This window comes from Meleagris gallopavo, chromosome 8 (genome assembly GCF_000146605.3).
Source record: "Meleagris gallopavo isolate NT-WF06-2002-E0010 breed Aviagen turkey brand Nicholas breeding stock chromosome 8, Turkey_5.1, whole genome shotgun sequence".
In the NCBI taxonomy this organism is placed as follows: Eukaryota; Metazoa; Chordata; class Aves; order Galliformes; family Phasianidae; genus Meleagris; species Meleagris gallopavo.
This window is the reverse complement of record NC_015018.2, coordinates 24,730,197-24,752,051: the sequence shown is the minus strand read 5'-3', so window position 1 is coordinate 24,752,051 and position 21,855 is coordinate 24,730,197. Positions and strand designations below refer to the sequence as shown.

The 21,855-nt window shown below is 40.5% G+C and overlaps 1 protein-coding gene across 2 annotated transcripts in view; it reads left to right on the top strand.

The window, feature by feature from the left end:
- Positions 1–3,661: 3,661 nt before the first annotated feature.
- The window catches only part of LOC100544091 (VPS10 domain-containing receptor SorCS1), a 255,333-nt gene continuing 237,139 nt past the window's right edge, over positions 3,662–21,855 (top strand). Inside the window, exon 1 of one of the 2 annotated variants that reach the window (XM_031554506.1) lies at positions 3,662–3,908. In XM_031554506.1, the coding sequence (XP_031410366.1) occupies positions 3,819–3,908 (90 nt within the window). In that variant the 5' untranslated portion in view covers positions 3,662–3,818. The remainder of the gene's footprint in view (positions 3,909–21,855) is intronic. The other variant, XM_031554505.1, reaches the window with a different exon arrangement.

Below are 21,855 nucleotides of genomic sequence, written 5' to 3'. Positions count from 1 at the left end.
ATACACAAAAAGAAGAGAATTTAATGTCAGCTATGTTGCTCTGTCTTTTCCATATCTTCATTATGTCTGACACCATCTCAGAATAAAACCGAGGATGAATGTTGAATCTGTATCTGTGCTCCTTTCCTACTTGTGTATATTGAGATTCACTTGGATGAAGCCAAGAGTTCCTTTTGTGGCAAGCAGGAGAATCCATCTCTATTCCTTTGTAATGCTGAATTATTGAACTACCAAGTAGAAGGAGTGCTTTCTGAGCAATCTGGTGTTTAACAAGGTGGATTTTGGTGAGTAACAAACCTTTGTGAGCAAGTGGAAGCCTTGAGAAATCTTATGAGGAGCAGAGAATATAGTACAAAGGAAATAGCATTTCGTTATGAAATGTTACTCAGGAAACCTGTATTTAATCTTCTCTGGAGAGAGTTTTTGTTTAAATAAGAACATACTATATCATTAAACAGGTGGAGTTCTTTGCTGGAGAGAGTTCAGAGAAAAAGGTCCTTATATTGTGGGATTGTAGAATCACAGGAGTTGGAAGGGACCTTTGGAGATCATTGAGTACAACTCTCTGCTAAAGCAGGTTCCCTACAGTAGGTTATACAGGAAAGTGTCCAGGTGGATTTTGAGTATCTGCAGAGAAGGAGAACCTACAACCTCACTGGGCAGACTGTTTCAGTGCCCTCATGTTTGCATGAAACTTCCTGTATTCCAGTTTGTGCCCATTGCCCCTTGTTCTGTTGCTGGGCACCATCAAAAAGAGGCTGGCCCTATCCACTTGACTCCTGCCTAGTAGATATTTATAGGCATTCATAAGATCCCCCCCAACTCTTCTCCAGGCTGAACAGTTCCAGGTCTCTCAGCCCTTCCTCACATGGGAGATGCTCCAGGCCCTACATCATTTTTGTGGTCTTCTGCTCGAGAGTCCAGAAGTTTCCTGTCTTTCTTGGACTAAGGACCTCAGGCCTAGACACAGAACTGAAATTGTATGATGAATGTCTGTACTTGGGTGATATGATGTAAATTAGCCTTTAATCTATTAGTAAATTTCTCCTTCTAATAAGCTACTCAGATGATCCAGAAATACAAACAATCAGTATAATAAACAATGGAAAATGAATGCAGTAGCCTCAGTCCATCATAATAAGGTATCTTGTCTGACTTGATGGGTTGTGAATAAGGTGAATCTTTGGAATCACACTGAATAGAGCATTCCCTGTCTGCAAGGATCACCTGAGCTAAGGAGTCAGACAGTGTCCCGGAAAACAATACAAAACAATTAATTGAGCTTTCTCACAACTAATCAGCTACTTTGAGGAAAAATTAGGCAATTTTCCAACAAATTTTGGGGTGGCAACCACTTCTGTCAAGATTTGGAGTCTTAGATGAGAGTCTTTGGTGATTGCACTCCCCTCCTCCTCCCACACCTTTTCTGATGTCTGTCAGCTGTGAGGAGCCATGAGAAGAGGTGAAGATAAATGGTCTATCACCTCTGGAGATGATTTTCTGTAGACCTTACAGCAGGCTCTATTCTTTCATTCTCAGACGGTCATTAAGGTTGGTTGTTGAGTCAACGAGTTGCTTGCACGGTCATTAAGGAAGGTTCCATTCTGTGTAAGGCTCAGAGATACGAACAAAAGAAGACAGGCAGATGATGTACCTTCATGCTTTGAATTCATGTGTTGAATTTACAAAGGACAGATGATGTTAGTAAAGCGAAACCACCACTGAAACATATATGACATTAAACAAGAGCATTGGAGCTACTTGGGGAAAGAATGTTGACAGAAGAATTTTCCAGATAACTTCTAGAGGGTATGCCATCTTCAAGTGACATTTGCAACACTAAAATATCAACAGAATTGTGTGCATTATGATAGTGTCAAAAACTGTAGTGAGAAATGTTCCTAGTTGACTTGTGCTTTGGCACTAAGATTATGAGAAGATATTAATGCTATGTCATAGATACAGGATTTACACTGAGTCTATCACATGGAGCGTATGGCCTGGGAAGTGTAAAAGTTCATTGCTCCTCTTTCCTCTTCAATCTTCCATTCCAGGACATCAGAACATGTATTCTCTTTTCCTCTTAGGGAGACTTTCTTTCTGGCTATCTTTTTTTTTGGTGTCACATGGTAGATGTCTCTAAAGAATTTTTGCTGATAGTACCAAGTTCTCTGGGCAGTGAGGCTATGGCATTCAGGTGAATAGGCATGTAGTCTCAAAGGCAATACAGTATTTTCTTGTCTGCACCAGTTACTGCAAGGATTTCATCACTGAAACTCCTAGAGTGGCAGGAAACTCATCTCTACATATCTTTCACTTCTAAATATGTTTTATTTAATGTTGAATATTTTGACGTTATCAAAAGGAATTGTTTTAATGCTAATGATTATCAGCTAAAAAAGTATTTATTGCTATTCATTGTCATGGGAAATTTCATTGTACATTCTTTCATGTTCGAGACAGAAACCAAACAGCACTGTCTGAATCCCTCACAGGTTCTCACTGGCTACTATACAGAGTGGCTACTTCACAGAGTGAAGGTAACTCAAATAGCATTATATCTTCTTGTTCCTGAAACAGACTCAGCTTTACTAATGATAGCTATGTGGAAAGTCAGAAATGTAGCACCTCAGCCATTTCCTAACTAGCTGAAAACTCAAGGGGAGAATTGGTGGCAAGTGGAACACCTGAAAACCCAGAGGTGTTTTTCACTCTTCTGACCACTTTCAGTTCCAAGCAGACTGACAGATGAGATCCTAAGGAATGTGGCTGGTACCCAGGCAGAAGCTCTCCTAAGGGTGCTTATCAACGTCATTATCTTTCCATACAGAATTGAGAGATGTCCTGATAAGTGCCAATCCTCTACAATGCTTCTTTTACAGCACTGAAATGCTGTAAAGTCAAATTATCTGACTCCTCTCAAAGACCAACAGTGTCACAGCTGTGATGAAGGAGGGAGAAATAGTTACAAGGAATGCATTGGATGGATGTACATAAAAGTCATGTAACTTGATGACAGTTGTGCAGGAGATAGACTAGATAACTGGTTCTTCCTTAAAAGTGAGAAGAGGAAACAAGAAGCAGCAGGAATACAAGGCTTACAAACATACGTGATATGTGATTTCTCAATCCAGCCTTGTAAAGTTGGTCATGCATTTGGGGTGCTGTGAGAGGCAGGAGAACACAGGTATAAGTTGGCCACTGAAGGGCTGGGGATGCAGGTGGCTGTAATTGCCTGCCTTCCCAGGTGGAAGGAATTAGTGATTAAGGAGAAAGAAGAGAGAAGTGTAAGAATGGGAGGAGGAGAGGGTTTATTTTATGAAACTTCATGAAATTGTAATGCAGTTGATCTGTAGTTGTCATTACTAAGCTTAAAAAGCCCAACCTGACTGCAATTAAAGAGTTAAATACCCACAGCAACTAAGAAAAACACTGAATCTGAAGTGAGGAGGTGTTAAGTAAGGTGTGTGTTCTAAGCAGGTAGGAAGTTTATTTGTTGTGGGAAGGGCTAACTGGAGAATGAGAGAAGGCTTGGTAAAATTTTGAGTTAGGTTGGGAAAGCAGTGTGCTAAAACGTTGCTTGGAAAGCCTAAGGAATTGAGCAGCAAAGTGAATCTGGTGATAGAGTAGAAAAGCATGAAAGTCAGGCTTGTGGGATGACGTCCTTCAAGAAGTTGTGGGGGAACTGTTAGGTCACAGCCTGAACCAGTGATTGAACACCTGGTGAAGGGCCATCGCCAACCCTGAAAGCACAGGTGCAAGCAATTCACCTCTGCAAAAAGAAGGGGTGGAGCCAGGGTCCATTTCTCCCTAGCCTCATGTTAGGGCTGGCAGCTGAGAGGGAAGTATCTCTACTTGGGCACTGCCTTCCATGTGAGTTTCTAGTGAGCTCTGATCTTCAGAAAGAGGTAAGTTATTCCTTCTTTGTTACCCGGTTGTAACTAATATCCTTCTTTGGTGACCCAAAAACTGGTCAAAGACAATTGTATCTGTTACCTGTACTTACAGGTGTAAAATGGGAGAAACAAGACAGAGTCTGTGAACTGGGGTAATGTAATGTGACTTTTAAGAGAGGATTTAGGAATCATTTGAAAAGAGGCTTTAAGGGTGAAAGACTTCTTAGCTAGTGAAGATACTGGCACTCACTTTTTTCAGAATGATGAATCTGAACTTCTGAGAAAGACTGTTGGCTTTCTGGTAGGGATTTTGAACTTAAATGATATGGAAGCACTAGCTAGTAATAGAGGCAAAAAATTGGAAAAGAGCTAAGTTAAAAGTCAGTAAGCCCAGTTACTCACTAGTGAGTCCTGTGTTGCTTGTGAGAAAGTTTGAAAGAAGACTGGCTCTGTGTTCCTGACTTGAAGGAGATTGGCAGATACTAATACAGCCAAAATTGTTGCTTGAGAGTTCCTATAATTGGGGGTGGGGTGGGGAAGGAACATATATGGATTAATGTACTTTTCCTTGTGGTGACTTTTTCTGCATATGCTACACAATATGTTCTCAGTGCCTTAAAATGAAAGCTGTCTCTTGCTCGGCCACCACCTGTGGAGGATTGGTGCAAGCCGGTCAGCAAGTTATCAGGTGCACCTGGATTAATGGTGTTTCAACACTGAGAGTTGTAGCTCTAATTTGTGAACAGGGCCCTCTTGTTCACAGACATAATTACAGAAATTAGTGTGAAGATTTTTTTGTCAAAAGATGTGTATTTTGTTTTCTTTCTCTGAATTTAGGTGAGAGTGGCCTTGCTATTTATAGGTCTATAGCTGGAAAACTACTATCTGTGCTCAGAAAGAAGTGAAGTCAGTGCTACAGAGTTACAAAAGGCTGTAGCCTGGCAACCAAGTTTTTTCTTTTTTGTGGAAGAATGTTATAAACAAAATCAGAGGCCTTTGGTCCCTCCTGTATCTTGGTGATAAAAGTTACTATGGACAATGGATTCAGTGCGTTTTTGCCTTTTGAGGATTCAGCCTTAGAAGTGAACTCTCCTGTTGTAATAATTTAATTGAAGCAGAATATTTACAGCCCAAGTTGGACTGGAGGCTCAGACCCCAGGCACAATAGGTTGTAACTACTCAGTTAATGAGTGGCAATGTCATAAATGCTCTTGGCTTGCAGCAAACCTGAAGTGACTGTATTTGCTCTAGCTTGTGCTGATACCTATAAATGATTTCCTCCCAAGATGGAGCCCCCATGTGGACAGTTGTGACAGACCAGCTAATGTGTGGCAACTTCTTTAGCTGTACTGAGTAATATGGGAGGGAATTTATTTAAATCATCAGACTTTAAAGTCGGTGCTTTGATGTGTCTGCCCATAGAAGCTTGCATTAAGATATTGGTTCTTGTTTTTTTTTTTTTAAGCTGGTATTGGCAGCCTTTAGCAAAAAGCTTATTGTAAATGGCTTGTATCTTATAAAAGGCATAAGGAGGCAACTTGCAGCTGATACAAAGCAGCATCTTACCTAAAAGGGACTGAAAATCTCTACATAAAAAAAATCGTGGCCCTCTTATCAACCACCGATTCCCTCTGCTTTCTCTGAGAGGTGGTTTCTTCCACTCCCATTGACTTCTTTTCTCCCATTCATCTGTGTAACTTTTCTAACTTGTGCAACTGAAATACAGCTTGGCTTGTTTCCCTTGAAGATCTGCCAATAACCACATTAACCCACAAGTATCTTCTTTCTAGCCAGTGTTTTGACAGGAGACCTTCTGTCTTCGTACTGCATATTCCCTTCTGTAAAATAGAGTGGGCAGACCTCACACTACTGTTCGTAGTTCTGCTTAGGTTTTCAAATAGGAATTTTGAGGTTAAAAGGTTGTTTCATTATTTGGAATTTCTGACTGATCTCTGTTGTATGAGGTATGAAAATGGATCTATGCTTAGATGGACTACTTTTTTTTCTTTGTGGATCTTTGCTGAGGATTTAGGTTGCTCTGGTTTAATGTAATCTTCGTAATGTGCTTGTGTGAGTTAAAAGGCAGCTAGCATGGTCACTTTCATTGGTGGATGATAACAGACAGCTGAGAGCTTCCAAGCTGCTCCTTCTACCTGCTACAACAGCACCACTTATCATGGTGCCAAAAGGCATCACAAGCTCACACATAAGAAAATGATAAATATCTCCCCCTCAGAAGGTGAAGGAGATGAAGCTGCCAGTCTAGCATGGTTAAGGCACAGCGGTTGCGTGAGCCAAGGTATCATGCACTCAGTGGTATGGCTACTTCAGATACCTCAGTTGTAATAATAATTTGTCATCTTATAGTTGATCTACTGGGAGAGCTTGTACGTGCGTAGCATAGCTCTATACAACAGCAGGGAGTATTAGCTGCTCTTTCAGCATAAATTCTTGAGCGACTTAGAAGCCATTTTCAGAAACAAATTGATTTGGGTTTTGTTATTTATTTTATGGGCTTTGAGTCTTCAGGCTTTCCACTATTCTTAGCCTTTGGAAAGATGAGTATAAATTTGGCTTTAATCTTTTGTGATAAAAGGACTGCCTTGGTGGAAGTCTGAGATGTTATTTTGTGGTGCCTCTTCATTGAGGTGCCCAGCTTTCTAGTAGTTATCATTAGAAACTGACTTTCTGAAGATAAGTGCTGACCGTTCTCCTGTGTTTTAATCCAACTGAATATTCTGGACTTCTTATATTAATCTCAAGTGTTTCTTTTGAGTAGAAAAACACAATAAATGTGGAGAAGATGCTTATTCGTAGGTCAGTCATGCTGTCATCAAGAAACGCTTTAGCAATCTATTATGCAAAGGTGGGATATCAAGAGAATGATGCAGAAGTCTTGACAAGAATCTTTCAGTTGGTGAATCTGGTGCTGCTAAATAGCAGTTCTCCTGATTGGTGTATAAGCAAAACTCAGATTTGTTCATCTAGCTACAGCTATCTGCAACCTATCACTGGCACCAATCTGTTCCTTCATACCGAAGGTAAATTACAGTCAGGATGAAATATTTTTCTAATTAAAAAATGTTAATTGATCTCTCTCTACCTTCTCCCCAGTGAATAATGCAGTTGAATTATCTTTAGAATTTGCACAGAACCTTTGATAACAATGGAGTTATTTGTATACAACCTTTTTTTTATTCCACGAAGTCCTATTGTTGTGTTGATTGTGCTCTGAAGTCATAGCAAGCTTCCCTCTATTGCTATTTGCTATTTATTTCAGTCCCAACACACAGCTCCTAAATTCTTGTTAAAGTTGTTTCTGTAAACTCAGACACTCTCACATGAAATACATGAGGCAGTTATGGTTCCATTCATTTGCTTGTATCTGTTTGCTGTATCTAGAGAGCTATTGTTATGCATGGAGAACTGGAAAATAATAACACTAATAAAAAACAATAATTCTCCCAGGGTCTGCTGTCAATAGCAACAGTCTGAAGAGAGCTCAAGCATGGAGAGAGAGGGATGTGTTTTGGATGTGAAAGGAGATGCAGAGCAGCACCAGAAGGATCTGCTCAATCTATGAAACCAGGTGCTTGTGTGGTGTGAATGGGATCATTCAGTTCTGCCCCATCCCTTTTCAATAGGGGTGTACCACTTCTCAGTGAAATGTGATGCTGAGCACTCCTCTGAAGGAGTGCTAAATTCTGTGGGAGCTCCTCCTCCACATGGCTCCCATGTCTTTCTCTCCTTTCTCTAGCAAACTTTTCTTACTTTCACTTGAAGCAGCTGAGTTCTTATCACTCAGTCTTAAAGTGGAGCTGGAACAAGAGTTCAAGAGCACAGAGAGAAGTTTGAGAGAACTCTGGTGTGTGTGAAGGGGTTTTTCTAGAGCTGCTGAAGGGTTCCTTGTAATGTTGAGAACTGTCTGTGGATTAAGCTGTCTACAGTAGGATGTTATCGCCTTCTTTATGCTATCCAGATACCACAGATTTGACTGGCTTCCAAGAGCTGATTTTTTTTTTCCCCAAGAAAGAAAATAATTTTTTTTAAATTGTTACTTACCTTGAATTATCAATGGCTACGGACTTTGCCTTGTAGGAATTAGGCTTGTCTAGGCCAAGTGATTGATCACTCAGGAAGGTTTTCTTTCTTTTCCAGTGTAGGTGAGTAAAAATGTACAGAATCCCAGATTCAGTGAAAAGTCTGGTTATTTAAAGCCACTATCTCTGTGTTGGCCTCTTCTGAAAAATGAATGTGGAAGAGCTGGGCAGGTGGGATTAGTTTTTTTCTGATAAAAACAGATTAATTTTAACACTGGCTAATAATTGCATCCATTTTTTTCTTGGTAAATGAACCATAAGACACATTGTCAGAAGTGAGCCTTTTGTAATGACTGTGGTTAATATTTCAGAGCTATTTTCTCTGTGGATCAGAGCTTAGATTCAAGCATGTGAAAATCAGCAGTATATGTTCTACATTAGCTTGATTTCTATTCATTTGCAGTTCAAGAGTATTCTTCCCTTCCCTCATACTAATTTCAGAATACTTACGAGGTTTGGTCTGTACAATGGGGGATTTGCATCCAATTTCATCCCCAGGTATATGCATATTTACTTTGTTCTGCCTACAGTGCAGCTCTCTCAGAGGTAGGGCAGTTTGTAGTTGTGTGTCCAGGCTGAGGCTTGGAAAGTCTCAGTAATCTGCTCTGCTGTAGAGCTCCTGTGTGTTCCCCAGAAAATCCTTGTGCCTCACAGTGACTCAGTTTCCTGAATTATAGCATTTGTATTTAGATCTTAGTCCTGCTTCACATGGGAGTGTTGAATCTAAATCTCTTCAAAACCTGTTTTACTTAAACAATAAAAAGACATTAACGGAGAGGGAGAACTTCTTGTGCTCAATGACAGAGCACATTCTATTTATGTGTAGTTCTTAAGTCTCATTTTAGTTGTTGCTTATACTCCCTGGGTTTTTGTCTTCTGAACATGATAGTTTTCTTGAACAGAGCTTAGCAAGAAAAACTAATTTTAATTGATGGAACTGTCAATTGGATTAAATAAGGAGCAATTTCTGCAGGCAGTGTTTCCATGAAGCTCCCACTGTCTTGAGCTGGTGCTCTTACTTTCTAGTGCAAGCAAGAGATGAGGAACAGAAGGGAAGGAGAGGCTGCATCGGATTTATGGGGTGGCGGAGGGTGCCATGCAGTGGTGCCCTTGTGCCGATGAGGCCACTGAAGTCCCACAGCCTGAGCATCTCCTGTGGGGAACAGAGGAGCTCACTGCATTTCCACATATGCGTTTCTCTTTAGACCTGGATCTTGTGGAGTGCTTAAGGATGGATTTTTTTTCTTGCTAAAAGGCAGCTGGTTAGGTTTCACAGATACCTTGGTGTGGCACTACAGGAATTTGTATGTGCTCTGACTGTGTGGGTTTACTGGACTTAGTTTTTTATTTTGTATTTGTTATGCATTGCACAGTTCATTGAATTTTCATTTCCCTCATCCAATCTTTGGAGCATCAGTGTGAGCTATGAAATGATGAATGTGTTCATATAAGCTGGAGAAGACTCAGGGTCTGTGTATTTCAAGATCGTATCCCTTTCTTACACAGGCACTGGGAAAAGGATGGCTTTTGTCCCATGATGTCTCCAGTCAAGGTGACTGTTGACCAAACCCCTCTGGTACTGTCCACTGGTGCTGCTTTACCTGGAAAGAATGCAAGTGTCTAAATGCATCTAGATTTTGTGCTTCACAGGGATGTGTTCTACCTACATCTTGCTCTGCTTTCCTGGAAGAAAATACTACGTTTCAGACTGTGGTACTTCTGCTGTTTAAAAACCTCATCTGTGTGAGACAGCCTGGGTTTCCCATTACTTTCTAGTCCTACTTAAATGAGAGCAGGCAAGTGAACTTATAGCTCTTAAAAGTGACTTAACCATGTCATTTCTTATTAATGTCTGCTTTGGCACCACGCAGGGTCTTAGAACAATTGAATAGCCCTTGTGACCGAAAAAAGTGTAATTAATGAAATGCAACAGGAATAGTCAAGTTATGAGACAGCCGCTTGGATGTATGCTGAGGCAAACTATGGTGTTGTGTAGGATAATAGCCGGAGCCTAAGATGAGGAGCAAGTTATAGGATGAATGCAACAGACCTGATGTACTGAAAAATTACAATTGGACACAGACAAGTTGATAGTTTTTTTTCTTAAGAGCTCCTGAAACAACTGAAGTTAGCATTGCGGTTATTGTCAATGAAGTAGTTTTCTTCTGCTTACATGCTGTTGTTTTTGCCCAAATTAAAGCAGTGAGTTTCCTTATTATTCAGTTTTCTGCTCTCGTGTAGATTTTCTAACACCTTGAGGTAACAAGATCATTGTTTATCAAATTGAAGAGGAAAAACAAACAAAATCTGGAAAAAAAAAAAGCTAACAAGTCCTTAGTGAAAGTGCGATTTTTTCCAGACTTATAACTAATCAGGATAACCAAGCAACTCTTGCTTCTGCAATACAAGTGTTGCATTCATTCCAGGAAAGTGGAAGAAGATAGCTAATTCCTGCTGTTTTCATTCCTGAAAAATCATTATCTTTTTACCCTAAAGTCCTTCTACTTTTAATGCTTAAGTAAGGAAAAAGGTGTAGGGAAGACTCATGAGATGCTTCAAGAATGTAATATTTAATGAAAGGAAATTAGAGGGCACCAGCAGCACAGCTGAAGCAAAACAGAATTCTCATTTTGCATGTGTTTTTTTTTAATGGGAATCCCTAAGGCCCCTCTGGGGTCTGTCTTTACTTTCTCTGCCCTGTTTCAGCAGTCTATCCAGCACTGCAACGTAGCCACAGGAAAGAAGAATCCACCCTTTTCATTTATGAACAGAAAGAAATTATTAGGAATCCTTAAGAAAGCAATTATCAGCACCATCTATTGGGGAAAGAGAGGTAGTAGTTTATTTGATTTGAATATGCAAAAACTTGGGTTTAGTTTTTATTTATTTATTTGTAGCCATATTTTAGAGTGACAATATGTCTAAACATCCTGCTTGTTTTTAACTTACAGCAGCCCAGAGTCTGCACCTGGGGGAATGTGGGTTGTTTCTAAAAGTACATTCAAGCAATGCATTGAACCATTTAAAAGGGGGCAAGCAGACAAAGATTCAAATGTCAGAATGGTGCGTTGACTGTGGCATGTTCTGTCACATCAATAGGACAAGGGCAACAGTGGAGAAGCAATTTGTAGGCAAGGATATAGAGACTCATCTAGAGCCTTGAGTCAGTCGAAACCACTGTGTCTGATAAATCTGGGTGGAGAATGGGATATTTGACCTTCTTTTTTTTTTTTTTACTTTTTTTTAACAAATGAAACTATAACTTGAAGCAAAGGCAGGGGAATTATTCTTGTTAGCAGAAGATTGACTGCAAGGTCTATCTTCAATTTGGACAGTGTTCATACTTAAGATCTGAAGTCATTTTAGGACAAGCATAGATTTGATCGGTGACAATTTCCACTGATGATATCAGTGGCCTTCCTAGCGTACTTCAGGAAACTTGCATGTGTAAATCCTAGCAAGGCACCCAGCATGAAAGTATTTCTTTAGTCACTTATTCTGCTGTATTATGGGCTTTTCTGTTTCTCTCAGACATTACATTGTTTTGTTCCTGTAGTGCTTTAATACAGGTACTTCTGGCTTCCCTACCCTTCTTCTTTAATAACAAGTAATTTCTTGCTAGGAGCACTATGCCTACTGGCCAAGGTTCATATCTTGCTATTGATAAGCACAGGTACTGCAGGAACGTGGCAGGTAAAGGTCTCTTAAATCAATGATTGATTCCTGCTACAGGGGGAAACTATATAGCTCTTACCTGATGGATCAAGTTCTGCTTTACTGCTGGTTTTAAATGTTTTGCCTTACCATGTTTGGAGACTGCTTAAGTCTTTCTGATCTGCCTATTGAACAACCTTATCTTGATGCACAGTATAATTATATTTAGATCTTTTTCATTATTTTACTCTTCTTTTAACACAACTATTTTCAGTACCTCCTGTTCTTCTGTTGAACAAAAAAGATGCTTTTATGGCATGGACAGGTGACCATAACTGGCTGAATCAGTGTGTTAAGAAGTTAGCATCCCAAAGGTAATTCAATCAGTAAAAGTTTAGCTTTTAAAAAGTTAAGCAATTACCATTGCCAGCTCTCTGGATAGCTATTGGAGTGACCTAAGTACTTGCTATCATAAATTCTTATTTCATTACCTTACTTTCAATAATAGGTGATAACTAGATTTAGATAATTAACTCCCTAATTTTCAGTGACTGCTGCACAGATGGATGCAATCCTGAGAGAATGGGAGGACTGGGTAAGAGGAAAGGGCAAACAGATCTTTGGGGATGTAGACATGGAAGGGTTATTGAGACCTCTGCAGGTAGTGTCAGCTGGACAGATTTGGATTTGATCCTGCAAGCTAAAGGGAATTGTGATGCTCCTGAAATGCTAACTACAGAATTGCTTATGCAGTAACAACCTTCGAAGCTCTTTCAGTCCAGTTTTAAGCAGCCCTAGTGACAGGGCTCCCCATATGCTTCCCTTGGGTTGTGTGCACAGTCCTAATTGATTGACACATTAGCAAAACAAATTTCTCTTGTTATTCAGCCAAAACTTTCCTTCTGCTTAATTTCAGCCCATCACTCCTATTAATGCCCCCTGTGAGGCTGCCTGAACTGCTTCTGCCATGCTATGGCTTTATTGATCTTGGCTCTGTACAAGCAATTTTTAACTGACTGAACTTGCTGCTGGCAGTGCTGGTGCTGGGATGGCACAGGGCTGAGCTCATTTTTTTTGGCTTCCTTTCTTCCATGGGGCTGGAAGAGAGGAATGCAGTGGAGGAAGACTTTGTTGCTCAGTAAACTTTTCAGTGGCCAAACAGAGTCATGGAAAGTGATTTGAGTTTTTTCCGGATGTGTTTGAGTCCTCCAGAACTGCAGGAAGAATCATTCATAGACTCTCACACTGGTTAGATCTGAGACCTGACTTGTAGATCTATACCATGGGCTTTTGTGCTGAGGAGTTCTTTCTGCCTCTGCAGCAGTGACTCAGCTGTGAATGACTGAGTTGGAAGAGGATCTGTGGCGTTGCTGGATTCTCAAGGTTTTATGAACATATCTTTTCTGTGCCTCAGTTTAGTCTTGGATGCAACAAGACCTATCTCCCAGGTGTCTTAGAATGGAAAGAGGAGTAGTATTTCTTTTGCTGGGATTTAACTTAGACTGCTTGCAAGATGTTTTCAGCAGCTTATTCCTGCTATCATGGAAACCACCTGTGTGCACTTCTCATCTGTATGTGGAAAAACAGAGCAGCAAGCTTGCAGAAGGGTGTTGTTAACAGAACTATAAAAGTGAAAGCACAGGTGAAATTGTTTACTGTCTAGTTAAAAGTAGAGGAGCATGTGTGGGTTTGGTTATGCTCTGGGAAACAGCTGTTCTGTAGAAAAACAGCATACTGAAGTATTTAGCTACTTCTCCCTTGAAGTATGTTGAAACTAGTCCAAAACTAGTTCTCAAGCCATAGGCGATATGTAGAATTTTTGAGCTGAGGTATCAAACTCCCTGTTCTAGGACATGGAGCCCCTATCTGCAGGCAGAAGAAGCTTGAGCAAGAAGAGAAGCCGAGAAAATGACTGAGTGGACCCGTGTGCCTTTGTGTTCCCAGGGGCTGTCTGAGAAAGTATGGTAATAAATGAGCAGAGCACCTATCCTGTGACTGCAGCAGCAGAAATAAGCCGATTATTTGCTCATTAGAGTGAGGTTATGGTGGCCTTGCTCCCCTCTTCTCCATCCACTCTTCTGGTTTTGTTTTCTTTTGCTGAGAGTGTGGATGTAGGGATGACTAATTGTCTTGCTGGCCTGATTCTGTCTCTGTGTGGGATCTGTTTGTATCAAAATGCTCTGGCCTAAATGACTAAAGTGTGTCAAGTTGTGGTGATTAAAGAATTATAAAATACTTTCTGAGCAGCCTTGCCTCAACTCACAGCAACTTTGGACAGAAGCCCAGATGGGGGGTGGAGGAGAGGGAGGGAAATAAAAAAAAATAAATTCTGTGAGAGGGACTTCTGCAATATTTTGTTCCCATTTTATTGAGAAGAGAAGACTGATGATAAACATTAGTGAGACAAAATTGCAGTGATTTGTATGGATTCCCAGGTGAACAAGCTTAGCATTAAAAAAAATATTACAGCCTGTTCTATCGCAGAATGGTTGTACAGATCATAAAATGAAAGCTTTATATATATATATACACACACTCAGAGGCAGGAGAGTGTGTGCTTATAATATGGATAGAGGCATCTCAGTTTTCTACTAATAGGTTAAAACCTGGTGTTGGACTGGAATAGGGAAATGTTTAACTTTCTGCTAATTCTGTGGATAATTACTCTGGAGGAGGATGCACCGGGCAAGCTTTCATTTTGGATTTCAAAGCAGACATGTTGGGTCTTGCTGAAATGACTCCTAAGCCACAGTGCCTTAAAGCCAAGAGCTCAGGTGCCTTGTTTGTTTCTGTTGAGCTTGTCAGCTTAGCTGTGCATGCCTGTGGCTCTTGTAGGTGTAAGTGTAGTATGGCACATCAGAGCTGACAGTTTAAGTGCTTTGTCCCTGCTGATACAGACTGCAGTGGGAACTGAGCAGAACCAAAACCAACTAAATAAAAGACTAATCCTGAAGTGTTTATTTCCTATGTGGTGTTTTTAAAACAAGTTTCTTCAGGTTTCTGTAATGACTATTATTATTATTACAAGCAATGCTGAATGATAGCCTTGGTAATGCTACTGTTTGTTGGCTTCTTACCAATAGCCATATATCCTGGCCGTGATAGGAGAGGAACTGAGGTTCCTTCCCAATAGTGGCACATGAAGTAGCATTTCCATTGCAATACTGGATCTGCAGCTGTAGGAAATGAATGAACCTGGCAGTTGGGATGTTATCTCTCTAGCAAATCTAACTCAAGACATTCAGTTTTCTATGAGGGAATGGCCTCAAGTTGTGCCATGGGAGATTCGGGTTGGATATTAGGGAAAGCTTCTCAAAAAGTGGTTGGGCATTGGCACAGGCTGCCCAAGGTGGTGGTGGGATCACTGTACTTGGAGATGTTCAAGAAACATGGAGATGTGGCACTGAGGGACATGGTTGGTGGGCATTATTGGTGATAGGTGGATGGTTGGACTAGATGATCTTAAAGGTCTGTTCCAGCCTTAATGATTCCACAGTATGCTATGAGTTGATGGGGATTGCTGAGGGGGGTGTGTGTGTGTCCCATGCATAAGTTTGCTGGTTTTCCTAGAGGCTTAGTAGCCTGCAGCTTACTGTAGCTTACAGCAATACCTGCTGGCTTGCTGGCTCTTGAGGAAGAGAAGAGAGGAACTTAGTGACACCATTTCATCCTGTCCTGATGCACTATCAAGCGTTAGCCAAATTGCTGGAGTAAGGTGAAGTGAATTGGATTCTGTGCTTACCTCCTCTTGTGCTTTGATGCGATTCTTAGTCTCCTTAACTTAGTGTGTTGAACTTATCATCAGCATAAAAGGGGAGAAGAATTTGTGGTGATATTTAGCCATCTAATTCCCATGGGTTTCATGTGTCATTCTCCAGTGCCATAAACTAATGTGTCTGTGCAGGACTGATCTGTGGTTTTAATTATTTTGAGGGATTTAAGAAGTGATTGTAACTTTTCTTCCAACATTAAATATTTCAAAGGTGAATATTCCTTTTCTGGAATTAATGGCACTGTATGTTTTAGTAATGTGAAATGAAGTGAATGCTGTGGCACTTCTATCTCCTTCATTTTATTCTGGCTAAAATGTGTGTATCTGATTTGGAATTAAAAACAAATGAAAGTTCTTTCCTAAGCATGGTGTTATCTCTGGATTTTTACTCCTTGCTCTTTTCCAAGTATATAAGAAAAAGAAAACACAGAAGCAGTCTCTATTCCCTTTCTTCTCTGTGATCTCCAAATATGTTTTGAAATATAAAGAAACTTTTTTCCCCAATGAACAAGGTCAAAATAAAATTAAGTCTAAAAATCAAATAAATCAAAATTTAATCACATATTTTCAATAAACATTTTAAGAGAAGGATTGTTTTTCTGTGATGTGCTTTCCTGGGAGAAACAGCTATAGGCTTCCTGACCATTGCTCATTACTAACAACAAAACAGACCATCAGAAGAAAAAGTGATATTGATGATTCACTTTTCTTTTTTTTTTCTTCTGTCATCTTTGAGAAGATGAAATTAATGACTGATGTCTCTAAACACTAGAATTCAGGATGCCTTGGATCAATTTCCAGCCCTATTATAACCTTCACATTTGGGTTTAAATTAATTTCTTAAACTGCAATACATTTTAGCACAGACTTGCATTGCAGCCAGTACAGTGGAATTTCTTACTGTTTGAGGTCACTGACTGTTACAGACAGCAGTGCTGCGTCTCATCCTGTTTAATAGGACCAAAAAAGTTAAATCTGTCTTTCTCATAAACCAGTCATCATTGTTCACTGAGTTCTTATTTTTTTGAGTTCCTCTTGATATATGGGTGTCTGTTGTCAGGTATTGCAGACCAAGGTCAGTCAGTGCAGAAATAACATCAGAGGACTGTTGTGGCTTTTCATGAGCTAGGGTTGTGGTATGGGGGGAAATTGGGTTGAGTGTGATGACCTGATTCATGTCTTGCTAGAGATTATCCAATGTGGTCATTAAGTTGCTCTACTGATGTTGTTTGTTCTCATTGCTAGTTCGTGAAGGTAGCAGTTCTCTGTGGGCTGTGCTATGTTTCTTTTGAAATCTCTGGATGTACGATCTGTGTGCCTTGCTGGCCAGTAGGTAAAAGCGTATGTAATGCTCTGTACAGGCTGAATCTATTCTTTGTCCTAGGGAGGGCATGACTGCTTGCTTCATGTGGTCTCTACATCATGCTCTCTGTCTCACATACCATCTTCTATCAGCCACAAGCCAGCTACCACTGCTTTAGATGCTGCTCTTGAGCATATCATCCCTAATTTTGAGAGTGCTATCCACGTTCCCTTTGGTTTATAGAGCATTGGGGCTGGGGTGGGGTATAAGTTGTAAAAGCTATTAATCTTTGCTCCTTGAGGAAAATAATGGTCCTGCATAGCCTCTGTTATTATTCAGGCAGCTTAGAACAGCTGTGCTAAAAGTGAAACAAAAGGTTGTCAGTTCTAAACTGTTGATGCTGTAAAGACAAGGAAAGAAAAGAATGGCAGATGTTTATCTCCATGTTTATACCAAGTTTTAGTGCATCAATCATTCAGTACTATCAAGATTTGTGTAGGAAAGATAATAAGATTTATTGGTAGCTGTTGGGATAACCCACTTGGCACATAAATATGTTAGTGAAACTCTGGGGAGTCTGGCTCTTGTCAGAATAAAGCAGGCAGAGAGGAGTGTGGGCATCCTGGCTAGGAGGCAGCTGAGCTCTTTGCAGGTCAGTTGTCCGTTATCAACATGAATTACAGGAAGATGCTGGTGGCTTCTTTTTTTTTCCCTCCACACTTGGAGAACAACTGAGAGGCAGAGATGAATAAAGAAATGTATTGCAGTGGAGGAGGAGTAAAAAATCAAGCAATGTGATATGGTTAGTGTGTTTTCCATGTTCTGGTGTTGCATCATCCACAGTATGGCTGTGGCAGAGTTGGCAGTAGGCTGATCTAGTGATGTTGGGGACAGGAGGCAAGGTGGTTGTTGGGGAAAGGCTCAGCTGAAGGAAACAAACCACAGCTGAACAATAAGGAAAAGTTTGACTTGCAATTATTCACAGTTCAATTATCAGTAGAAATGGATGATTGAGAACATCTCAGGGGACAGACACGTGAGTTTGCTCTTTCACTCTGGAGCAAGAGTAGTGATGTTTTCAATTAACTTATTTTAGCTTCCTTTGTGCTGCTTGGCCCCTCTCAGTATTCTTGGTGTCATTTCAAAATGAAATGCATGCAGACTGCACGATGTCTCTGTAATTATAGTTATATATGTATTGGTAGTCCAGATGATCGATTCTGCTTCACAGTTACCTGTTGTTTTTAGCTGACATTTGGAGTTCAGCATTTCTAGTAATTCAGATCTGGGTGATAAGCACTCATTTAGTCATGAAATTGCTCTGGAACCAAGCCCAATTATATCACAGTATTCAACTCTGGGATTCATGGAAGAACAGATTTCAAAGAATGAGCTGAATATTTCAGATTAGGTGGGACAAACATTAGGCAGGCTAATGCTTATTGCAAGCAGATATGAGTGTGACCTTCAGTACACCAGGCTGTTTTATGCACTGTGGTAAACACAACAGGGTATGGTTTCAACCATGCTAAAATAAAAATAAATTAAAAAAAAAAAAAGATGTATATAGAAACTAACATGTAAAATGTCTCCCTACTTGATAGAATTGTACTTGTAACTACTCTTACAGGATGATAAAACTGCTTCCGTAGCCGAGTAAGGTCTCCAGGAGTTAGGCTGCTGGCCTCCATGCCCAACCTGGAAGAGGCAGTGGAAGCTTTAGTTTGTGCTCACAGGTTTGAACTTGTTCAACGATTTTGAACAAGTTCTGCTCAAGCAGAGGTAGTTTGAGGTGCAGTCAGGGCTTCTCCAATCTGGATTCTGAAGACCTTGCTAAATGGACACAGCATAATGTTGTAATGTCTTTGGGCAACTTGTCCTACACCTGGCTGTGTCCTTAAAGAGAGGAAACTCCTCCCTTGTGGCTAAACCTCTCGTTTCAGCTTATGCCCCATGATGGAGTGGATCTGTCCTCAATTTGTTTCTTTCTTCAAGTCTTCCCTGTATTGAGGGTCTCTTTGTCCCAAAAGTGTATGTAGTATCTAACAAGTGCTGAGCAGAGTGAATAGCGCAGTCTCTGGGTGGGCTTCTGTTCCAATACCTCAGGAGGGTGTTAGTGGCTTTTATTATCAGGATATTGGACTAGCTTGTTTTGTTTGCAGTCTACCAGGGCCCTGGGCCTCCTCAAGAAGCTGCTCCCCTGCTTCTGTCAAGGATTCTGGCTCTTGTAACAAGAAACAGATTTATGAACGTAGCATAGTTTGTGGCCTTGTCCAAGTTACATGTGTCCAGAAGATGAGTTGCTTTCAGGTGCTTTCTAGAGGTAGATTACTTTCTGTGAGCATTCAGCAACCTGCTGCTGTTTGAAACATAAGCATGGTTTAATAAAAAACAAAAACCTCTCAATAGTCTTAATAGAAACATTCTGTGCTTGAGGTCAGTTCCAGTTTAGTGAGGATTTTCTTTTATTCATCCTCTTCCCCCTCTTGAATGAATTGTCTTTAAAAATGTGTTTGGTAATCCAGGAGATGTCTCTGAGTCTCAGTATTAAACTGCTTAATAGGATGGAGCATTTGTTTCAACATAATAAGCAATTCTCTTTTGCATCCTCTCGTTACTGATGTTGCTTGGAAGTGATATCGTATGTGCTTCTTACCTTTTCTCAAAGATGCTGTAAAATCTTATTTTTGGATTAAGAAACAATCTTCCCCTTACCTTTACTTCTGAATGAGTGAGCTAGGTGAATATTAGCTGCAGAGAAACCAGTGACCCTCATGCTTAATTGAACCAGTGCATTAGTCTGCACAAATTTTACTTCAGTGATGTTAAAGCTTCATGGGTCCCTCAAATGAGGTTTATCCAACTTGGCTTTTATTTTTTTTATTTTCTTGATAATTTCATTAACACTCAAAAATATATTAACCATATGAGGCTGATGATAGGGTTGATATATTATTTATTATGCCTACTCGTGCTGGCATGCTGTGATTGCCCTGCTATAGCATTAATAATAGCCTTCTGCCATTGGAAGAAACATACATGTGGCTGTGGAACCAGGCAATGAAACAACTTGGTTTCTTTCAACATGTCTCTCTATCTCCAGAAGCCAATGTGTGTGCAGAGTTGGAACCCAGTAGTTCATTTATCTAATGGATGGCAGAAGCTTGGAGACATCAGTAGTTCATTAAAAATCCTTTCTCAAATGTCAGTCATCCCATAGTTTGCCTAGTCCTCATATAGATGACTCTATTTCCTTAGTGGCAAATTAATGCAGTCTAACAGAATCGAAATGCTTCTTCACTTATGTTTTCTGATGGTTCATCCTTATCATTTGTCACATTCCCATACTTAATCAGTACACAGACCCTTACTTTCTGCTTTCTTCCCTGAGCTATTTGTATACCATGCTGTCTTCTTCCCTAGAACTATCATTTAGCTGTAATGATGATGCTACCAGCAGTACTATTTTAATGAGCAGTGGGTTTCATAGCTGGATATGTGTCTTCCTGTGGTACTGTTTTCTCATGGGGATTGAAATTATTCCAAGAAAGACAAATCTGATGTTTTGTTTCAGTTATGTGCAATCCAACTTTCCAGCTGCTAGGGAACATTTAACATCTTTTATGGCACTGGAGGATATAAAGTTAAGAGTTGATCTGCTTTATTTTCTTCATTCTTTTATATTTTTGGCCTCAAAAGGAGCTATCTGTCAATCTCTAGTGAGCTCTGAAGCTCTGACATCAGATACGTATCTGCTGTACGTGGCTCTGGAGCTCCAGACAAGCAAAAATTTATGGAGCTGGAAACAAAATACAAACACAATTTAGTGATAAATAGTTCCAAAACATCAGATCCATTTAAAATATAATTGAAGCCCTACTTATCAGGGACAGCTAACTGAAAATGGACTAGCTTCTTGGACACACTGGCTGCCTGCATAGATTGAGGATTGCTGGGTTCTGTGCTGGAGAACTGCAGCTGCAAATTAACCCAAGTGCACTTATTAGTTAGAGAGAGACTGAAAAGCCAGGACTCCTGGGTTCCTGTGCTACTGCTTCTGCATGGTCACAAGTAACACAATTAACTGCTCGGTGCTTCTGTGCAAGCCGTCTGTAACATAAGCATCGTGATACTTACCTGTCTCTGAGGGCCATTTACTTAATTAAATTGCTGAGATCTTCAGGTAAGAGATACTTTAAACGAGTGGCTCAGTGCGCGGTAGAGGTAACGGAGCTTGGTTTCCAATGGCTTTGTCGTGTGGTTCGTTGCCAGCTCTGATTGAAACTTCCCCCCTGGGCCAGGACTTCATGAGGGTTTTCATTCTTTCTAATTCTCTCTCTGGGATTCACAAGTGCTCAATAAGAGATAAGTTTGGCCTTTCTTTTAAAAAAGGGTACTCCCGGAGGATGTTTTCTGGATGTCTCTTTTCTGTCCAACTGCCTGTTTTTAGAGATTTTTGTGTTACTGCAGCTGTAAAATTTGGTCTAAGTCAGCCAGTCTGCTCAAGCAGCGTGGCAGGAGGGGAGATGTGCAGACACACTTACTTGTGAGCACATAGGGCAGCTTGCAAAGCCTTGCTTTGGTAAGTAAATGGAAATTAGGGCATCATGGCTCAGATCTATTGCATAGGAATGATGGAGGAGCTGAGGGCCTATCTGCTAGGGCATCCAGGTTTCTTGTCCTGCTAGCTCTGCTGCAGTTCCCTGGGTGTAACCCCTTCCTGATAATGGGCTGCCTGTCTGGGAAGGCCTGGGGAGGATTTTTAGCTGTTCTAGTTTTTGTGCATGCTGACTTCTGGAACTCACGCACAGACTGGAGAAACTGCAAGTGCACCTTGGCATCTCCCTTTCAATTAGACTGGAAAATACTTTTTTAGTCTAGAAGAGCTATGTTTCTGTTTTGTAGGATTCTGCTTGGCTGAAGCTGGGCCTGATGTGCCTGTGGGGTGTAAATATAGGGTAGTGATGTTACGGATGGTGGAATCTGCTGGTGCAAGAATTACCCTGCAGATGCTGTGTCTGGTTTTTGGGTTTGCAGCTGCAGGGAAAGGAGCTCTGAATAGAAGTTAATTGAAAGCTGAAGTGGCTGTTTACTGACAGCATAGGAGAGTGGCTTGCCCTTTTTTATGTG